Source organism: Anomaloglossus baeobatrachus, chromosome 12, assembly GCF_048569485.1.
Source record: "Anomaloglossus baeobatrachus isolate aAnoBae1 chromosome 12, aAnoBae1.hap1, whole genome shotgun sequence".
Taxonomy (NCBI): domain Eukaryota; kingdom Metazoa; phylum Chordata; class Amphibia; order Anura; family Aromobatidae; genus Anomaloglossus; species Anomaloglossus baeobatrachus.
Window position 1 is genome coordinate 36303476 of NC_134364.1, and position 21009 is coordinate 36324484.

Genomic DNA, 21009 nt, shown 5'->3' on the forward strand with positions numbered 1-21009 from the left:
CATTTTAGCCTGTATCTGGTCCCCTGAGGCTGCAGCGCGCCTGCGTTCTCACTCTTCTGGCCAGCTCACTCCTGGACTCCCTCTTCTGGACTGGTGGGCAGCACACAGGACCTGGGTAAGCCCTGCTCCTAAGGAGTAGCCCTCACTAGGTAGCGTTCTCTGAGTTTAGGGACGAGTTAACCCTCTCCTGTCTCCTTCCTAGCAGCCACCAGGGAGAGTACTTTTTTCACCATGCCTAATGCTAAGTCCACCCGACCCAAGCAGGCCCCCTTTGCCTTATTTTTTGCATGCTCCTCCTGCAAGACCAAATTTACCCAAGGCCAGGACGCCCCGCTACGCTCCGTCTGTTCTACAGACTCGCAGCCTCCGCAGGACTCCTCGGACGACGCTTCTGATACTGCAGACGCCACAGCGCCAGATGCTACAGGGCCCTGCGCCCCGCCCCTTCCCCGACTGGCTAGCATCCCTGTCCCAGTCCGTAGATTCCCTCTCTGAGGCTTCTCGGACCATCGCGCAAGCACTGCGCCTGCTGCCGTCGCTCGCCCAGACTCCCGCAGACCTGACGCAATCGCCTCCGGAGCAGGTGAGCCCCGTCGCAGGGATCTCCTCGGCTGCTCAGAAGCGGACCCGCCAGGTCTCGCCTTCAGCCTCTTCCCAGGATTCACCTTCATCCCCAGGTCCAGACCATCATTCCTCCGGGGAGACTTCTGACCACTCCGATGAGGATTCCGATGCAGCACCCCTGCTGGACTCAGAGCAGGCGGCTCATATTCGGCGTTTGGTGAATTGCCTGATAGAAGCAGTAAACCAGACCCTAAAGGTACAGGTGGACCCAGTCTCCTCCCAGAGCACCCAGGTCTCGTTTAAGCGGATGAAGCGGGCCCAAAGTGCATTCAGCGGACATCCAGAATTCGCTGAGTTACTGCGCAGCCACAGGCAACAGCCGGACAAGGTATTTACCAGCGGTAAGTCCATTGATTTGCATTATCCCTTTCCTGAGGGTCTTCGAAAGGATTGGGCAGGCTCCCCTGTGGTCGACCCCCCAATCTCCCGCCTGTCTTCTCACACAGTCCTGCCACTCACTAACGGTACGTCTCTCAAGGACCCCACGGACCGTACTATTGACAGGTTGGCCCGTTCCGCCTTCGAGGCAGCGGGCACATCCCTCTCACCGGCCTTTGCCTCGGTTTGGGTTGAAGGCACTGATGTCCTGGGCGGACACGCTACGCTGCGGACTCCACGCCATTCCTGCCAATCCGGACCTGGTCCTCATCGCCTCGTGGATTTCCCTCGCGGGTGAGTACCTGCTCAATGCAGCCCTGGCATCTGCCAATTGCGCGGCCCAGGCCGCCAGCAACAATGTGGCCATCCGTCGAGCCCTCTGGCTCTGGTCCTGGAACGCGGATGCGGCCTCTAAGAAGTCACTGACTTCCCTGCCCTTCCTAGGGGAACGTCTTTTCGGAGATAAGCTGGACCAGTTGATCTCCGATGCGCCGGGAGGAAAGAGTACATCTCTCCCCCAATTGCGCCCCAAGCGCTTCCAGAATCGGTGCCGCTCCGCTCATTTCCGGCCCTTTCGCAGCTTCAACTCCACTCCCCAGCCGCGAAAAAGCCGCTCTCCTCCGAGAGACAGGAGGACCCCGTCATTCAAGACCAATCCCGCCTGGCGTTCACGTCCCCGCCAGTCCACGAAATCCTCTTCCGGTTACCGCCGACGCTCCTCCAAGTGCCTCGCGGTCGGCGCGCAACAGCGCCAGACTCGTGGGAGGGCGTCTGTCTCGTTTCCAGCATGTGTGGATCCCCCTGACCGCCGATGCCTGGGTCAGAGAGATCATCACCTCAGGCTACAAAATAGAATTCGAGTCAAAGCCACCGAGACGTTTTTTTCCTATCTCGCCCTCCCAAGTCTCCCGCGCGTTCTTTCACTCCATAGACTCCCTCCTCCAAGCCGGAGTCGTGGTGCCAGTCCCTCCCGCAGAACGTTTCAAGGGGTTCTATTCCAACCTTTTCGTGGTCCCCAAGAAGGACGGCTCTGTCCGCCCCAACCTCGACTTAAAGCTTCTAAACAGGTCGGTGAGGCCTCGGCCGTTTCGAATGGAGTCACTCCGGTCCGTGATCGCGTCCATGGAGGTCGGCGAATTCCTGGCATCGCTGGATATTCAAGACGCCTATCTTCACGTCCCTATAGCCACCTCTCACCAACAGTTCCTCCGCTTTGCGATAGCGGAAGATCACTTCCAGTTCACGGCTCTTCCTTTCGGCCTCGCATCCGCCCCCAGAGTCTTTAGGAAGATCATGGCGGCTGCCATGTCCGTCCTACATTCCAGGGGTGTTATGGTCATCCCGTACTTGGACGATATGTTGATCAAAGGTTCTTCTTTCGAAGACTGTCGTCTTGGGGTGCAGGTCACGATCGACACCCTTTCACGGTTAGGGTGGCTGATCAATCGGAAGAAGTCCTCTCTGACCCCGGCCCGACGGATCACCTTTTTAGGCATGGTATTCGATACCACCCAAGGGCAAGTTTTCCTCACACAGGAGAAGATGTCCTCCCTGCAACGAGGCCTCTGCGCTCTCCGGCGTCAGCGCCAAGTTTACATCAGGTTCGGCATGCGAGTCCTCGTTCGTATGGTGGCGGCGATGGAAGCGGTACCCTTTGCACAGTTTCACCTCCGGCCCCTCCAGCTGGCCTTGCTGAAGAAGTGGGACAGATCTCCCTTTTCTCTGGACCGCAGGTTTCATCTTTCGCCAGAGACCCGCCACTCCCTCCGTTGGTGGATCAATCAACGCAACCTCGCGTCAGGAAGGTCATTCCTCCCGCTCCACTGGAAGATAGTGACCACCGACGCCAGTCTCCAGGGCTGGGGGGCAGTGTTTCGGCATCACACAGCGCAAGGCCGATGGACACCGCGGGAGAGTTGTCTCCCGATCAACATTCTGGAGATAAGAGCCATCCGGCTAGCCTTGCAGCAGTTTCGGCACCTAGTACAGGGTTGCCCGGTCAGGATCCAGTCGGACAATGCGACGGCGGTGGCGTACATCAACCACCAAGGCGGCACAAGAAGTGTCGGGGCGATGAGAGAAGTCAGGAAGATTTTGCACTGGGCCGAGTGTCATCACTCCCTGATCTCAGCGGTACACATCCCAGGCGTGGACAATTGGGCGGCGGACTTCCTCAGCAGGGAAGGCCTCGCCTCCGGAGAATGGTCCCTCAACCGGGAAGTCTTCAACCAGATCTGCGACAGATGGGGAGTTCCGGATGTGGACCTAATGGCCTCCCGGTTCAACTGTCAGGTTCTGCAATTTGTAGCGCGGTGGCGCGACCGCTTGGCGTTAGGAGTCGACGCCCTCACCCTGTCATGGAGCCAGTTCAGTCTCCCGTACATCTTCCCTCCGCTCCCTCTGATCCCGAGGGTCCTCAAGAAGATCAAGGCAGAAGGAATACCCGTCATCCTAGTGGCTCCGGACTGGCCCAGGCGAGCATGGTTCGCGGAACTCACTCAGCTCCTCGCAGACGCTCCGTGGTGTCTTCCAGACCGTCCAGATTTCCTGCAGCAGGGACCTCTTTTCCATCAGAACTCAAAGGTCCTAAATTTGACGGCCTGGCCATTGAATCCTGGGTTCTAGCTCAGGCTGGTTTTTCTTCAAGAGTGATACAGACAATGATTAGGGCCAGGAAGCCATCTTCATCAAGAATATACTACCACACGTGGAAGGTCTTCTTCAGGTGGTGTGAAGAGCACAGTATTTCTTCTCCTCTCGCCTTCTCCCTTCCTTCCCTATTGGCATTCTTGCAGTCAGACCTAGATGCGGGTCTCTCGCTCGCAACACTAAAGGGCCAGGTATCGGCTTTGTCAATCCTGTTTCAGAAGCCACTGGCCTCTCGTCCACAGGTTAAGACCTTCATCCAGGGAGTGGCCCACCTGGCCCCGCCGTATCGTCGGCCTCTAGAACCGTGGGACCTTAATCTAGTCCTAGGGTCGCTTCAGGGTCCCCCCTTCGAGCCCTTGCGGGATTCTTCCCTTTCTCACCTGTCTTGGAAGGTGGTGTTCCTCGTTGCCATCACTTCTATTCGCAGGACGTCAGAGCTGGCAGCTCTCTCGTCGTGCCCCCTTTTTGATTTTTCACCAGGACAAAGCGGTTCTCCGGCCAGATCCCTCCTTTCTCCCAAAGGTGGTCTCCCCGTTCCATCTAAACGAAGAAATTGTCCTTCCGTCCTTCTGTCCCGTCTCCTCTCACAGCTTGGGAAGGTCCTTGCACACCCTGGACCTGGTGCGCGCCCTTAGAATTTATGTCTCCAGAACCGCTCCGTTCCGTAAGTCGGATGGTCTGTTTGTCCTTCCTTCTGGTCCCAAGAGGGGTGACTCGGCATCCAAAGCCACAATTGCCAGATGGATCCGTTCCGCCATATCTGAGGCCTATCGGATTCGGGACAAGTCTCCGCCGCGGGGGGTTAGGGCGCACTCTACCCGAGCAGTGGGAGCCTCTTGGGCAATTAGGCATCAGGCGTCGGCCGACCAGGTCTGCAAGGCCGCCACCTGGTCCAGCCTGCATACCTTTACTAGGTTCTACCATGTTCACACCCAAGCATCGGCAGATGCTAGTTTTGGGAGAAAGGTCTTGCAGGCAGCAGTTGCACACCTGTAATAGGGTGACAGCATTCAATTATAGTACAAGCCCGCCGAGGGAGGTCGTTGTTTTCTTCCTATCTGCGGTGCTTCTGTATTCCCACCCAGGGACTGCTTTTGGACGTCCCATGGTCCTGTGTCCCCCAATGAAACAATAGAGAAAGTAGGATTTTTGTGTACTCACCGTAAAATCTCTTTCTCTGAGTCTTCATTGGGGGACACAGCACCCACCCTGCTTGGTTTTTTGGTTGTTAAATTGCATTTGCCTGCCATTTTCAGCGGTCTTATGTTCATAGATCTCTTGTTTGCACGGCTGCATTATTTTAGTTATAACTTTGTTTTATGTATGGTGATTCTGGTACTCCTCCTACTGCTTGTGCACCAAACTGATCTGAGCCCTCCTCCGGCTCGGGGTGTATACTGCTAGGGAGGAGCTAACTTTTTATGTTTACTTAGTGTCAGCCTCCTAGTGACAGCAGCATAACCCATGGTCCTGTGTCCCCCAATGAAGACTCAGAGAAAGATTTTACGGTGAGTACACAAAAATCCTACTTTCTTAAATCTTCCATGGGGGCGGGCTGCCTGATGTACGTTGCCGTCCTCCTACCGATTTACGCCGCTCCCGAACGCTGAATTTCAAACCTCAGGACGCCGCCCCTGGGCGCCCGTGGTCCTGCGCATGCGCTGTGCTACTGTAGCGGTACCGTGCACTGCGTGCACGTGTGACCGCTGGTGACGCTTTGCGCGGGCACCGACTGCTCCGTCCGCTCCTCCCATCTATTTCCTGCTGCTGAGCAGAATGGGAAGGAGGTGATGTCCGGTCATCTGGCCAGCGAGCGTTTGCGCAGAACGCTGGAGGAATAGGCGAAAGTGCGGTCACGAGGTTATGGGCGGCACTTGCTAAAGACACTCACAGCGCCGCCCATAACCTCGTGCCCGCACAAAGCGTCACTAGCGGTCACACGTGCACGGCACGGCTACAGTAGCACAGCGAATGCACGGGACCACAGGAGCCCAGGGGCGGCGTCCTGAGGTTTGAAATTCAGCGTTCAGGGGCGGCGTAAATCGGCAGGAGGACATCAGGCAGCCCGCCCCCATGGTAGATTTAAGTAATTTGCATACGAAAAGGTACAAGTTTATAAAGTATTTATTTTGGAATAAAAGGGGCCACAAAAACTATAGGAAGCTTGCTAGAATGCAGCCCAGGAGCTGCAGAGGGGGAAACTTTTAGGTTTATAGCTAAATTTCTGATGACAGGTTCCCTTTAAGAAAATAACCACATGGCAATCTTTACTTCAATGGTGCTGTGTCGCAGTTCCCTCCAGAGCAGCGCTCCTGGCTCCTTGAGGTTGGACTCCTACTTATCATGAGGGTACTGAAAACTAGGGAGTCCAGCCTCTAGGGAGCTCTTAATAAAAACCATACAGCCATGAGTAAGGAATATACATCTAGTGGGAAGAATATCTCAAGTGGGTTACCACATGGCTCTGTCCTGGGACCAGTGTTGTTCAACATCGTCATCAATGATTTAGATTAAGGAATTGAGGGGAAGTGATTAAATTTGCTGATGATACCAAGCTAGGAGGGTTAGCTATTACTAGACAAGAGAGAGAGTATTTAACAAGTTCTAAAACTGGAACAATGGGCAGTAACAGAATTGTTTTTAACAGTAAGAAATGCAAAAGCCTACAGTTAGGTCCAGAAATATTTGGACAGTGACACAATTTTCGCGAGTTGGGCTCTGCATGCCACCACATTGGATTTGCAATGAAACCTCTACAACAGAATTCAAGTGCAGATTGTAACCTTTAATTTGAAGGTTTGAACAAAAATATCTGATAGAAATTGTAGGAATTGTACACATTTCTTTACAAACACTCCACATTTTAGGAGGTCAAAAGTAATTGGACAAATAAACCAAACCCAAACAAAATATTTTTATTTTCAATATTTTGTTGCGAATCCTTTGGAGGCAATCACTGCCTTAAGTCTGGAACCCATGGACATCACCAAACGCTGGGTTTCCTCCTTCTTAATGCTTTGCCAGGCCTTTACAGCCGCAGCCTTCAGGTCTTGCTTGTTTGTGGGTATTTCCGTCTTAAGTCTGGATTTGAGCAAGTGAAATGCATGCTCAATTGGGTTAAGATCTGGTGATTGACTTGGCCATTGCAGAATGTTCCACTTTTTTGCACTCATGAACTCCTGGGTAGCTTTGGCTGTATGCTTGGGGTCATTATCCATCTGTACTATGAAGCGCCGTCCGATCAACTTTGCGGCATTTGGCTGAATCTGGGCTGAAAGTATATCCCGGTACACTTCAGAATTCATCCGGCTACTCTTGTCTGCTGTTATGTCATCAATAAACACAAGTGACCCAGTGCCATTGAAAGCCATGCATGCCCATGCCATCACGTTGCCTCCACCATGTTTTACAGAGGATGTGGTGTGCCTTGGATCATGTGCCATTCCCTTTCTTCTCCAAACTTTTTTCTTCCCATCATTCTGGTACAGGTTGATCTTTGTCTCATCTGTCCATAGAATACTTTTCCAGAACTGAGCTGGCTTCATGAGGTGTTTTTCAGCAAATTTAACTCTGGCCTGTCTATTTTTGGAATTGATGAATGGTTTGCATCTAGATGTGAACCCTTTGTATTTACTTTCATGGAGTCTTCTCTTTACTGTTGACTTAGAGACAGATACACCTACTTCACTGAGAGTGTTCTGGACTTCAGTTGATGTTGTGAACGGGTTCTTCTTCACCAAAGAAAGTATGCGGCGATCATCCACCACTGTTGTCATCCGTGAACGCCCAGGCCTTTTTGAGGTCCCAAGCTCACCAGTCAATTCCTTTTTTCTCAGAATGTACCCGACTGTTGATTTTGCTACTCCAAGCATGTCTGCTATCTCTCTGACGGATTTTTTCTTTTTTTTCAGCCTCAGGATGTTCTGCTTCACCTCAATTGAGAGTTCCTTAGACCGCATGTTGTCTGGTAACAGCAACAGCTTCCAAATGCAAAACCACACACCTGTAATCAACCCCAGACCTTTTAACTACTTCATTGATTACAGGTTAACGAGGGAGACGCCTTCAGAGTTAATTGCAGCCCTTAGAGTCCCTTGTCCAATTACTTTTGGTCCCTTGAAAAAGAGGAGGCTATGCATTACAGAGCTATGATTCCTAAACCCTTTCTCCGATTTGGATGTGAAAACTCTCATATTGCAGCTGGGAGTGTGCACTTTCAGCCCATATTATATATATATAATTGTATTTCTGATCATGTTTTTGTAAACAGCTAAAATAACAAAACTTGTGTCACTGTCCAAATATTTCTGGACCTAACTGTACATATGGGCAAGGAAAAAGGAAACAAAGCACATACAGAATGGGAGGAATAGAACTAAGCAACAGCACCTGTAAACTTAGGTATAGTAATAGATCACAGACTGCACATGAGTCAACAGTGTGATGCAGCAGCAAACAAGGCAAACACAGTTCTGGAATCTATTAACAGAAGCATACAGTCTAGATCACGTGAAGTACCGTATTTTTCGGATTATAAGACGCACTTTTCCTCCCAAAAATTTGGGAGGAAAATGAGGGGTGCGTCTTAAAATCCGAATATAGCCTACCGGTGGGGCTGTCTGTGCGGGCGGGCGTCCGGGTGCCTGTGGCTGAGTGAGTGAGTGCGTGCGGCCGGGTGCCTGCTGCCTCTCTGTCCTGGCGGCCAGCTGCTTCTCTGTGCGGCTGGGCAGGCGGCCTGCGGTGGCTGTGCGGCGGGTGTCCCAGTGTGTCCGCGATCCAGTTTCAAATGATGGCGCCGGGTGTCAGCGCGTGCGCAGATGGCGCTCTCATCCAAAAGCTCCATCTGCGAACGCGCCGTCCTGGGAGTCAGCGCGTGCGCAGATGGAGCCCTTTGATGAGAGCTCCATCTGTCCATGCGCCGTTCCGGGCTCCATCACTTGAATCGGGATCGTGAACACACCGCACTGGCCTGCTCCACCACTGAGCAGTCACCGCCGCTGCCACCACTGAGCAGTCACCGCCAGTGCTACCACTGAGCCGCCACTGCAGCTGTCCCTACTGACCCGCCGCTACCACCACTGACCGCCGCTGCCAGCACAACCTCTGCCTCCTGTGACTTCGCTTCACCACCACTGCTGCCCCGCTCTAGTAAGACAACACCGGAGTATAAGATGTACCCCATTTTATTTTTTTTTACCTTTTTTTATCTCTAAATTTGGGGTGCGTCTTATAATCCAGTGTGTCTTATAAAACGAAAAATACGGTAATTATCCCCCTCTACTCTTCTTTGGTCAGACCTCATCAAGAATACGGTGTCCAGTTCTGGCCACCCCATTTTAAAAAAAAACACACATCAAAAAAACTGGGGCAAGTTCAGAGAAGAGCTAACAGGTTGGTGAGCAGACTGCAAACTATGTCCTATGGGGAATGGTTACAGGATTTGGGAATGTTTAGCTTGGAAAAAAGAAGACTAAGAGGAGACTTAATAGCGGTCTACAAATATCTCAAGGGATGTTACACTATAGAGGGATCAGCACGATTCTCATTTGCACAAGTAAAGACTACAAGCAATGGGATGAAACTGATAAAGAGGAGACACAAATTAGATATTAGAAAAAAAAATTTTTGACAGCGAGGGTGATCAACGGGTGGAACAGACTCCTACAAGACGTAGTGAGTTGCCCTTCAATGGAAGTCTTCAAAAAGACTGAACCGACAGTGTGGGATGATCTAGTGAACAATGCTGTGAGCAGAGGGTTGGACCAGATGACCCAGGAGGTCTCTTCCAACTCTAGCATTCTATGATTTTATACATGGTGCGAATCAATTGATTTACATCATGTCTAGTCAGCTAGACTACACACAGGATATATGTGGATTCTAATATGGGATGAATGTTTTCATAAAAAAGAGAATTTTGTTTACCCTCCGTAAATTCTTTTTCTTATAGTTCCGACATGGGAGACCCAGACCATGGGTGTATAGCTTCTGCCTCCGGAGGACACACAAAGTACTACACTTAAAAGTGTAGCTCCTCCCTCCGAGCATATACACCCCCTGGATGACTCACATCTAGCCAGTTTAGTGCAAAAGCTGAAGGAGGACATCCACCCATAAGTAGAGAAAGAGTAAAACCCGGAATAACCGGAACCTCTGTCTACAACAACAGCCGGTGAAAACACACGGAACAAGAACTGCCAACAGGCAACAGGGAGGGTGCTGGGTCTCCCATGTCGGAACTATAAGAAAAAGAATTTACGGTAAGTAAACAAAATTCTCTTTTTCTTCATCGTTCCTTATGGGAGACCCAGACCATGGGACGTCTCAAAGCAGTCCATGGGTGGGAAATAAATAGAAACTGAGAAGTAGGCAAAACCTAACTTCACAAATGGGCGACAGCCGCCTGAAGGATGCGTCTGTCCAAGCTCGCATCTGCCGAAGCATGAGCATGCACTTGGTAGTGCTTCGAAAAGGTGTGCAGACTAGACCAAGTGGCAGCCTGACAGACCTGCTGAGCCGTAACCTGGTGCCTGAAAGCCCAAGAGGCACCGACAGCTCTGGTCGAGTGCGCCCTAATCCCCGGCGGGGGGGGCACCTGAGAACATTGGTAGGCATCGGATATGGCAGACCTAATCCAACGAGCTAGGGTCGGTTTAGAAGCCGAGAGACCCTTGCGCTGACCCGTGGTCAGCACAAAAAGAGAGGTGCACCGCCTAAGGGCAGCGGTGCGTGACACATAGATCCGGAGCGCCCGCACCAGATCTAAAGTATGCAACGCTTTCTCAAGCGATGCACAGGGGCCGGACAAAAGGAAGGCAATGAAATGTCCTGGTTAAGGTGGAAAGGAGAAACCACCTTAGGGAGAAAGTCCGGAGACGGACGGAGAACCACCTTGTCTTGGTGAAAAACCAAAAAGGGTGACTCCGAAGAGAGCGCAGCCAAATCAGAGACTCTCCTGAGAGAAGTTATGGCCACCAGAAAGACCACTTTCTGTGAAAGACGAAACAAAGAAACCTCCCTAAGAGGCTCAAAGGGGGGTTTCTGTAAGGCTGTGAGGACCAGGTTGAGGTCCCAGGGATCCAGAGGCCGCCGGTAAGGCGGAATGACGTGAGATGCGCCCTGCATGAAGGTGCGCACCCGGGCCAGTCGGGCGATACGCCGCTGGAACAACACTGACAGAGCCGAGACCTGTCCCTTAAGGGAATTGAGGGATAGTCCTAGCTGCAGACCGGACTGTAGAAAAGACAGGATGGTCGGCAAGGAAAACGGCCAAGGAGCATGGCCGGAAGAACGACACCAGGACAGGAAAATTCTCCAAGTCCTGTGGTAAATCCTGGCCGAGGAAGACTTCCGAGCCTGAGTCATAGTTTTTGGAGATGACCTCGGAAGGAATGCCTGAAACCGTCAGGATCCAGGACTCAAGAGCCACGCCGTCAATCTGAGAGGCGCAGAATTCTGGTGGAAAAACGGACCTTGTGAGAGAAGGTCTGGGCGGTCCGGGAGATGCCACGGCACCTCTACGGACAGACGGAGCGGGTCTGGGTACCAAGCTCGCCTGGGCCAGTCTGGAGCAATGATTATGACCCGACGGCCCTCCATTCTGATCTTGCGCAGGACTCTGGGCAAGAGAGCTAGAGGGGGAAACACGTAGGCCAGACGGAACTGGGACCAATCCTGAACCAGCGCGTCCGCCGCCAAGGCCTGAGGATCGTGGGAGCGAGCCACGTAAACCGGGACCTTGTTGTTGTGCCGGAATGCCATTAGATCCACTTCCGGAGTGCCCAACTTGCGGCAGATTGACCGGAACACTGCTGGATGCAGGGCCCACTCGCCGCTGTCCACGCTTTGACGGCTGAGATAATCTGCCTCCCAGTTTTCTACGTCTGGGATGTGGACTGCGGATATGGTGGACTTTGAGTCCTCCGTCCAATGAAGGATACGCCGAACTTCCAACATTGCCAGGCGGCTGCGTGTCCCGCCTTGGGGATTGATGTAGGCAACTGCTGTCGCGTTGTCTGACTGGACTCGAATGTGCTTGCCCGCCAACAGGTGGTGAAAGGCTACGAGAGCTAGGAGCACAGCTCTGATTTCCAGCACATTGATCGAGAGGGCTGATTCGGACGGAGTCCAAGTGCCCTGTGCTCGGTGGTGGAGAAACACTGCTCCCCAGCCGGATAGACTGGCGTCCGTGGTGAGAATCACCCAGGACGGGGCCAGAAAGGAGAGTCCCTGGGACAGAGAGGGGCCGAAGCCACCACTGAAGAGAGCTCCTGGTCAGTGGCGACAGAGCCACTAGCCTGTGCAAGGAAGAGGTCCGCTTGTCCCAACAGCGGAGGATGTCCAGCTGCAGGGGACGCAGATGGAACTGGGCAAAGGGAACCGCTTCCATTGACGCCACCATCTGACCCAGCACCTGCATGAGGTGCCTGATGGAATGACGGCGGGGCCTCAGCAGAGAGCGTACCGCCAGATGAAGGGACTGCTGTTTGACTAAGGGCAGCTTCACAAGTGCCGGCAGAGTCTCGAATTGCATCCCTAGGTACGTAAGAGCCTGGGTCGGGGTCAGAGTGGACTTGGGCAGATTGACAAGCCACCTGAATTGAACAAGCGTGGCGAGAGTGAGCGAGACACTCCGCTGACAGTTTGCACTGGATGAAGCCTTGACTAGAAGGTCGTCCAGGTAAGGAATCACTGCCAACCCCTGGAGGTGCAGAACCGCAACCACTGCTGCCATGACCTTGGTGAATACACGAAGGGCCGTGGCTAACCCGAAGGGGAGAGCCACTAATTGGAAATGTTCCTCTCCGATTGCAAAACGTAGCCAACGCTGGTGTGAAACTGCAATTGGCACATGCAGATAGGCATCTCTGATGTCGATGGATGCTAGAAAATCTCCCTGGGTCATTGAGGCAATGACCGATCGCAGAGATTCCATGCGAAAGTGCCGCACCTGAACATGCTTGTTGAGAAGCTTGAGATCCAGGATGGGCCGGAAGGAACCGTCCTTCTTGGGGACTAGGAAGAGGTTTGAGTAGAAACCTCTGAACCATTCCCGGGCGGGAACCGGAACAATTACTCCGTTGGCCTGCAGGGAAGCCACGGCCTGAGAGAAGGCGGCGGCTATGGAGCAGGGGGGAGTGGACAGAAAAAATCTGTTTGGCGGGCTGGAAGAAAATTCTATCCTGTAGCCGTGGGAGATGATATCCCGCACCCACTGATCGGAGACGTGTTGGAATCACACGTCGCGAAAGTGGGAGAGCCTGCCACCGACCAAGGACGTTGCTGGCGCAGCCAGATAGTCAAGAGGAGGCTGCCTTAATGGCAGCGGCTCCTCCGCTCTTCTGCCTTGGCTGAGTTAGTGGACGAGGCTGAGGGCTTAGAGCAGGGGTGGGGAACCTCCGGCCCGCGGGCCGTATACGGCCCGTGACGACTTTTTATGCGGCCCCCAGGCACATTCCCAGGGACCGGTGTGCTCTGGCAGCAGCCGCGCTTTTCCCGGCTGCCGGCCCTTTAAATCTCACTGCCTGATGCCTTAAGGGTAGATGCTAGAATGTACGGGCTCTATCCAGATCCTGACTTCCAGGACCTGACTGCAGCCCATACATTCTAGGCTTAACCCCGGCCTGTGCTAGTGTGCTCTGGTGGGCGGGGTAAGCAGCACGCTGCGATATGTCACAGAAGAGCTGCAGCAGATTTACCAGCCTCCCGGACCTGCTGTGTGTGTGACTCCTCCTCCCCCTCACTGTGAGTACGCAACCCATCGCTGCCCCCCCCCCCCGCTAAGTGCTGTGTACTCCCTCGTGCTGTGTGTACCCCTCCTAATTCTGTGTGTACCCCCCAGGGCTGTGTACCCCCCCAGTGCTGTGTGTACCCCCAGTGCTGTGTGTACCCCCAGTGCTGTGTGTACCCCCTAATGCTGTGTGTACCCCCTAATGCTGTGTGTACCCCCTAATGTTGAGCACACCCCTAGTACAGTGTGTACCCCCTAGTACTGTGTGTGCTCCCCTAGTGCTGTCTGTACCCCTTGGGTGATGTCTATGCCCCCCCAGTGCTGTCCGCACCACCTAATGCTGTCCATGCTGCCACCAGTGCTGTCCATGCCACGGTCAGTGCTGTCTGTGCCCCCTTATGCTGTCCGTGCTCCCCAGTGCTGTGTGCCACCCCTCAGTACTATGTACCCCCCAGTGCTCTGAACTTGCTACTGCTGTCTGTACCCTCCCACTGCTTTCTATGCCCCCCAGTCTGTGCCTTCCTGTTGATGTCTATGCTCCCCCAGACTTCTGTGTCTCCCTAGTGATGCCACCCAGTGCAGTCCGTGCTGCCACCTAGTGCAGTCCGTGCAGCCACCTAGTGCAGTCCGTGCAGCCACCTAGTGCAGTCCGTGCAGCCACCTAGTGCAGTCCGTGCAGCCACCTAGTGCAGTCCGTGCAGCCACCTAGTGCAGTCCGTGCAGCCACCTAGTGCAGTCCGTGCAGCCACCTAGTGCAGTCCGTGCAGCCACCTAGTGCAGTCCGTGCAGCCACCTAGTGCAGTCCGTGCAGCCACCTAGTGCAGTCCGTGCAGCCACCTAGTGCAGTCCGTGCAGCCACCTAGTGCAGTCCGTGCAGCCACCTAGTGCAGTCCGTGCAGCCACCTAGTGCAGTCCGTGCAGCCACCTAGTGCAGTCCGTGCAGCCACCTAGTGCAGTCCGTGCAGCCACCTAGTGCAGTCCGTGCAGCCACCTAGTGCAGTCCGTGCAGCCACCTAGTGCAGTCCGTGCAGCCACCTAGTGCAGTCCGTGCAGCCACCTAGTGCAGTCCGTGCAGCCACCTAGTGCAGTCCGTGCAGCCACCTAGTGCAGTCCGTGCAGCCACCTAGTGCAGTCCGTGCAGCCACCTAGTGCAGTCCGTGCAGCCACCTAGTGCAGTCCGTGCAGCCACCTAGTGCAGTCCGTGCAGCCACCTAGTGCAGTCCGTGCAGCCACCTAGTGCAGTCCGTGCAGCCACCTAGTGCAGTCCGTGCAGCCACCTAGTGCAGTCCGTGCAGCCACCTAGTGCAGTCCGTGCAGCCACCTAGTGCAGTCCGTGCAGCCACCTAGTGCAGTCCGTGCAGCCACCTAGTGCAGTCCGTGCAGCCACCTAGTGCAGTCCGTGCAGCCACCTAGTGCTGTCTGTGCCACGTCCAAGGCTGTCCATGCCCCTCTACTGATGTATATGCCCCAGCCCCCTCCTGTGATGTATATGCCCCAGCCCCTCCTGTGATGTGTACTCCTAGTGTATCCTGTAATTTATGCACCCCAACCCCTCCTGTGATGTATATGCCCCAGCCCCTCCTGTGATCTATATGCCCCCAGCATCTCCAGACCGAAACAAACCTGGAAAAGCAGCTGTGAGAAACAAGATGATCAATATCACCGAACATCACAGTCACACCAAACAGAAGCAGCTCCTGCCTCCACAGTAGGGGTGAGTTAATTAATCGATTGACCAAATATAGCTGGGTTATTTTTCAAGTTGATAATGTTGTGCGGCCCCCAAAGGTTAGTAGGAAATTCCAAATGGCCCCCGGCAGTAAAAAGGTTCCCCACCCCTGGCTTAGAGGATGACCAGTTAGAGGAACGAAAGGAACGAAACCTCGACTGGTTCCTGCCCTGGACAGGTTTCCTGGTTTTAGTTTGTGGCAAGGAAGTACTCTTCCCGCCAGTAGCTTCCCTAATAATTTCATCCAGTTGTTCACCGAACAGCCGGGACCCAGCAAAGGGGAGCCCAGCAAGGCACTTCTTAGAAGAAGCGTCTGCTTTCCACTCTCGAAGCCACAAGATCCTGCGGATCGCGAGGGAATTAGCGGAAGCCACCGCCGTGCGGTGAGAAGCCTCCAGAATGGCAGACATGGCATAGGATGAAAAAGCCGAAGCCTGGGAAGTTAAGGCAACCATTTCGGGCATAGAGTCCCTGGTGAGGGAATGCATCTCCTCCAGAGAAGCAGAGACGGCTTTAAGATCCCACACCGCTGCAAAAGACGGGGAGAACGAGGCCCCTGCCGCCTCATATACAGATTTGGCCAGAAGGTCAACCTGGCGGTCAGTGGGATCCTTAAGTGAGGTGCCATCAGCCACAGATACAACTGTCCGGGCTGAGATTCTAGACACCGGAAGATCTACCTTTGGTGAATGAGCCCACTCCTTGACCACCTCTGGTGGAAAGGGAAAACGTTCATCAGAACTACGCTTTGGGAAGCGTTTGTCAGGACAGGCCCTGGGCTTGGTCACAGTGGCCTGAAAACTGGAGTGGTTAAAAAAAAAACAAACATACTCCTTGCTCTCTTAGGTGAGGTAAACTGGTGTTTTTCTACCAGAGAGGCTCGTTCCTCTGACACTGGTGGATTGAGGTCCAGTACGGAATTAATGGACGCAATCAAGTCACTAACATCCGCATCCCCTTCAGATAAATCAATGGGGTACATAGAGGTAGCGTCCGAGCCCACAGTAAAGGCATCCTCCTCGCCCTGCACTTCAGCTCGTGAATCAGAGCCGTGGGACGAGGAAGGAGAAGAGTCCCTGCGTCTCCGTTTAGGAGGACGGGGTAACAGGCGAAAAATCCTCTGTGAGCTCTGCAGAGCGAGCCGAAGCAGCAGAGGTGCCCTGAGAAGGGGGCTGATGCATGGTCAGCAGAGTCCGGGACAGCTGTCCCATGGAGTCGGCAAAGGACTGGGAGATAGCTTTAGAAAACGATGCTACCCAAGCCGGGGGTTCAGCCACCGGGGCCGGAGCAGCCAGAGGGACCCCTGGGGAGACTCCAGGCTGAGGCACCACCATGTTAGAGCAGGCATCACAATGTGGATATGTGCTCAGTTCAGGCAGTATGAGCTGACATGCAGTGCATATAGAGTAAAGCCTTGCAGCCTTGCTCCTAGAGAGAGACATGCTGCTGAGGTGGAGGTTCTGCAGTAAAGAACGCACTCCTTCAGAATGACCCCCAGAGAGTACAAGAAAGTCCACAACCAGAGGTTGTGGCCATTTTGTGTGCCCTCCGGATTCCACAGCTTGGACCCCCAGACAGATGCAGAGCTGCAGCAGCCAGCGCCGATCAGTGTGTGAACGCTGATAAAATGGCGCCGGAGTGAGGAGGGGGGGGCGGAGGATTAGTCCAAGAGCGGGAACCGGAGGGCCAAGGGGATATACAGGGGAGGGAAACATCTCCTCAGAGAGGAGTGTCCTCCCCTCTGCTGAACGGCCGGTGGGCGGCGCCGCACTGTCCCCCTGCATGACTGACATGCAGGGGCACTGAAAACGAAACTAGGCCGCAGCCGAAGCCGGGGCCTAAATTTTCCCATGCGGCCGACGAGCAGGCACCCTCGGCGCGGTTCTCAGGAGAAAACCAGAGAACCGGCCGGAAATCACAGCAAAGTGAAATAACACACTCTCCCCACAATAACGTCTCAATACTTAGCTTATGAGACGCAGGGCCAGGTCCCTGAGGGGTGAGCGCTCCGTCCGGCAGGGTCCTGAAAGGGCTGCGGATGGAGACCGGTCTCCTGCAAAGCAGTGAGAACCGTGATGGCTCCCACTTCAAGCCAGAGCCCGAGGGATGGTGAAGGAGCGCGGCATGTAAGGCTCCAGCCTTGTAAATCAACCTTAACAGCACCGCCGACACAGTGGGGTGTGAAGGGACATGCCGGGAGTCCAGTTTGGACCCGCTTTTCTTCCAACTCTTTGAAATCAAAAATCAAAAATCAGATGAGAATGCATGTGTGTGACCTCCTGAACACAAAGCATTGAACTGGCTAGATGTGAGTCATCCAGGGGGTGTATATGCTCGGAGGGAGGAGCTACACTTTTAAGTGTAGTACTTTGTGTGTCCTCCGGAGGCAGAAGCTATACACCCATGGTCTGGGTCTCCCATAAGGAACGATGAAGAAAGTCAAGATTTCAGCTTTATGTCGCTCTTATACGAGGCTTCCGTGTATGGGAGGTATTGCATTATCAGGAGAGAGGAGCCGACAATAGTGGTTTTGTTTCAACATGTTACGACGTCTCCTAGGAATGAACCATAACAGTGTATTACTAGCACATCAGGTATATTCCCTTAAGCCACTTACAGAAATGATGGAGAGAAAACTCCTTCTTCATCGTCATCATCTTCATCGTCATCTTCATCACTTGAATCCTGATCAGCGCTCTTGCAGTGGGCACTTGATGATCGCTCGCAGGATGTGCTCCACTCCACTGAGCTGGTCATAATGGGCGCTGGAGCATTGGCCTCTATGTCATCGGCAAGACCAAAATCATTTTTCACCACCTGCTCCGGCTTCACTACCACTTTCTTATCTACTGTAACTCCAGGTTTGGGGGTGTTGGAAGACGGAATTTCGTGCTTTTCAATCCAAGCATTGTAGTATCTCACTATATTTTCATGGTTGAGTCGAGACAAGAGCGTCACCTCGCCTTTGATCCTCCTGAACTGTTTGCTGGCAGGATTAATCTGAACGCGTTTGACCGCATAGTAGCAGCCATCGAGTTTGTTCTGAACCTAAAAACAAATATGCAAAGAATATGCTAAATAAAAAAGGAACAAAAAAGAAAAACAGAAATCAGAGTATATTGTATCCATTTTTTATTTTTTATTTTGTAAAAAATGTTTAAACATTTATTTAATCAACACCCATTAAAAACACGAAGAAAAAATCACTTGAAAAAAAACACATAGGGGAATTTTTGACCATAGATTATTGATAAAATAGGTGGAGGGATATTATACTCAAAATTGTGAAATTTATAAAAAATATATAAAAAAAAACAAAAAAAAAAACTGTATAAATCCAGCAATACCCCAACACCCTCCCCAATATTTAAATATATTGCACTGATGGAACCGATATATATAAGACCACTGTATAAATTTAAATTTATTGTCCCCAAATATTAAATTACCATATAAATTCTACTCCACCTTTCAATAAATATTCATTAAAAATATCGAATTACGGTACATAAATATATAAATAGTTTTTTGAAATATTCTAGCAGTAATATATGAGTTAATAAATATGCAAACAGAAATTGGTTACTATAAATTTATAGGAGACTCAGCCGGTTAATATATATAGTGACTATTTAAACGATTGGAGTGAAAATCCTATATATGTAAAACAGATAATATAAGTATGCCTATTAAGGCTAAATGTGCACTCAAATAGTGCCTATTTCCAACATAAACCAACTCCCTACAAACAGAAGCTCAAATCTCTTATGTATGAATCAAACCGTGCAATACTTCAGAGAAGCCCACCAAACACCTCGACGCACGTTTCAAGGAAACCTTTTCATCAGCCTCCTGATGAAAAGGTTTTCTTGAAACGTGCGTCAAGGTGTTTGGTGGGTTTTTCTGACCTTGTATTATGTAAGTATTGCACGGATTGATTCATACATGAGAGATTTGAGCCTGTTTATAGGGAGTCGGTTTATGTTGGAAATAGGCGCTATTTGAGTGCACATTTAGCCTTAATAGGCATACTTATATTATCTGTTTTACATCTATAGGATTTTCACTCCAATCGTTTAAACAGTCACTATATATATTAATCGTCTGAGTCTCCTATAAATTTATAGTAACCCATTTCTGTTTGAATATTTATTCCCTCATATATTACTGCAAGAATATTTCAAAAAAATATATATTTATGTATTTGGATATTTTTACTGAATATTTATTGAAAGATGGAGTAGAATTTATATAGTAATTGAATATTTGGGGACTTAATACATTTTTACAGTGGTCTTATATATATCGGTTCCATCAGTGCAATATATTTAAATAATGGGGAGGGTTTTGGGGTATTGCTCGATTTATACAGTTTTTTTATATATTTTATAAAGCTTAAAATGTTGAGTATAATACCCTCCACCTATCTTATCAATAATCTGTGGTCAAAAATTCCCCCTGTGTGTGTTTTTTTTTCAAGTGATTTTTTTTCTTGGTGATTTTAATGAGTGTTGATTAAATAAATGTTTAAACAATTTTTAATTGATACAATATACTCGGATTTGTTTGTTTTTGATTGGATTTTCTTTTGAGTTGAGGCATCATAAATATGGTGAAAAATATAGGAATCTTGTTGATCTGTATTTAAATTAAAAGGAGTAGCATCATGTACATGTCTAGACTGAGGACGTAGTGTGCAAGTGCTGAAAAATAATGCATACGTCATCTTGAATGGTTAATAAAGGGGTTCTCCATTTTGGAGGATGTCTTGGCAATAAGCTGCTGGAACACCCAGTGATTAGCTGGAGAAAACTGAGAATATGTGTTACGTCCCTGCAGCGCGACCACAGGAGATATGGTGCATTACACAATGGCTATTGTCCAATGATCTGGCCAAGAAATGGTAAATATACATAGAATTGTACTCAAGCTACATTTCTTATTACAGGATGTCTAGATGCCGATTTGAAAGATATTCTGGAAGTCTGACAATCAGATTATTGCTGTGGATTCGCAGTTTGCACGGTAATTAGTCCCATTCTATATGGCTAATCTGTATGCGACTGTTTCCATGTGGAAAGTTGTGTCAAAATCCACATTACCACTTTTTTTTTCCTCTACCATATTTGTAATTACTCAGTTACATTCATTTTGTGTACAGAAGAGATGTAAGAAGTAGTATGAAAAATCAGCTTATGGTGTTCAAAAGACACCCTCTAACACTAGAAGTCCCAGAGAGGGGTCATTTAACATTTCTACCATTGAAACTCTATGGAGCTCGAAATTCCTGGGACTTCTAGTATAAAGGCCCTGTGCGCACTGGAAAATGGAATTTTCTCAAGAAAATTCCGCAGGTATTCAAAGATTACCGCACCCGCGGTAAAAAAACGCGGCAAACCGCACCCGAAAACCGCATGCGGTTTGCTGCGGTTTTACCGTGGTATTGTTCGCGGTATTGCCGCGTGCGGGTTGGTATGTGCTTTATTGCATTCAATGCAATAAAGCACATTGAAAAAGAAAAAAAAAAGTCATTTAATTCTGAGATAGAGAAATAGACAGAAGAATAGATAGCAAGAGGGATAGCCAGAGGGATAGCCAGAGGGATAGCCAGAGGGATAGCCAGAGGGATAGCCAGAGGGATAGCCAGAGGGATAGACAGAGGGATAGACAGAGGGATAGACAGAGGGATAGACAGAGGGATAGACAGAGGGATAGACAGAGGGATAGACAGAGGGATAGACAGAGGGATAGACAGAGGGATAGACAGAGGGATAGACAGAGGGATAGACAGAGGGATAGACAGAGGGATAGACAGAGGGATAGACAGAGGGATAGACAGAGGGATAGACAGAGGGATAGACAGAGGGATAGACAGAGGGATAGACAGAGGGATAGACAG

At 51.1% G+C, this 21009-nt stretch overlaps 1 protein-coding gene across 1 annotated transcript in view; it reads right to left on the reverse strand.

Annotated features, from left to right (window-relative positions):
- Positions 1-21009, reverse strand: part of EIF2AK4 (eukaryotic translation initiation factor 2 alpha kinase 4) — a 231835-nt gene that overhangs the window by 139708 nt on the left and 71118 nt on the right. Inside the window, exon 12 of the mRNA XM_075330727.1 lies at positions 17728-18158. Within this exon, the coding sequence (XP_075186842.1) occupies positions 17728-18158 (431 nt within the window). The remainder of the gene's footprint in view (positions 1-17727; positions 18159-21009) is intronic.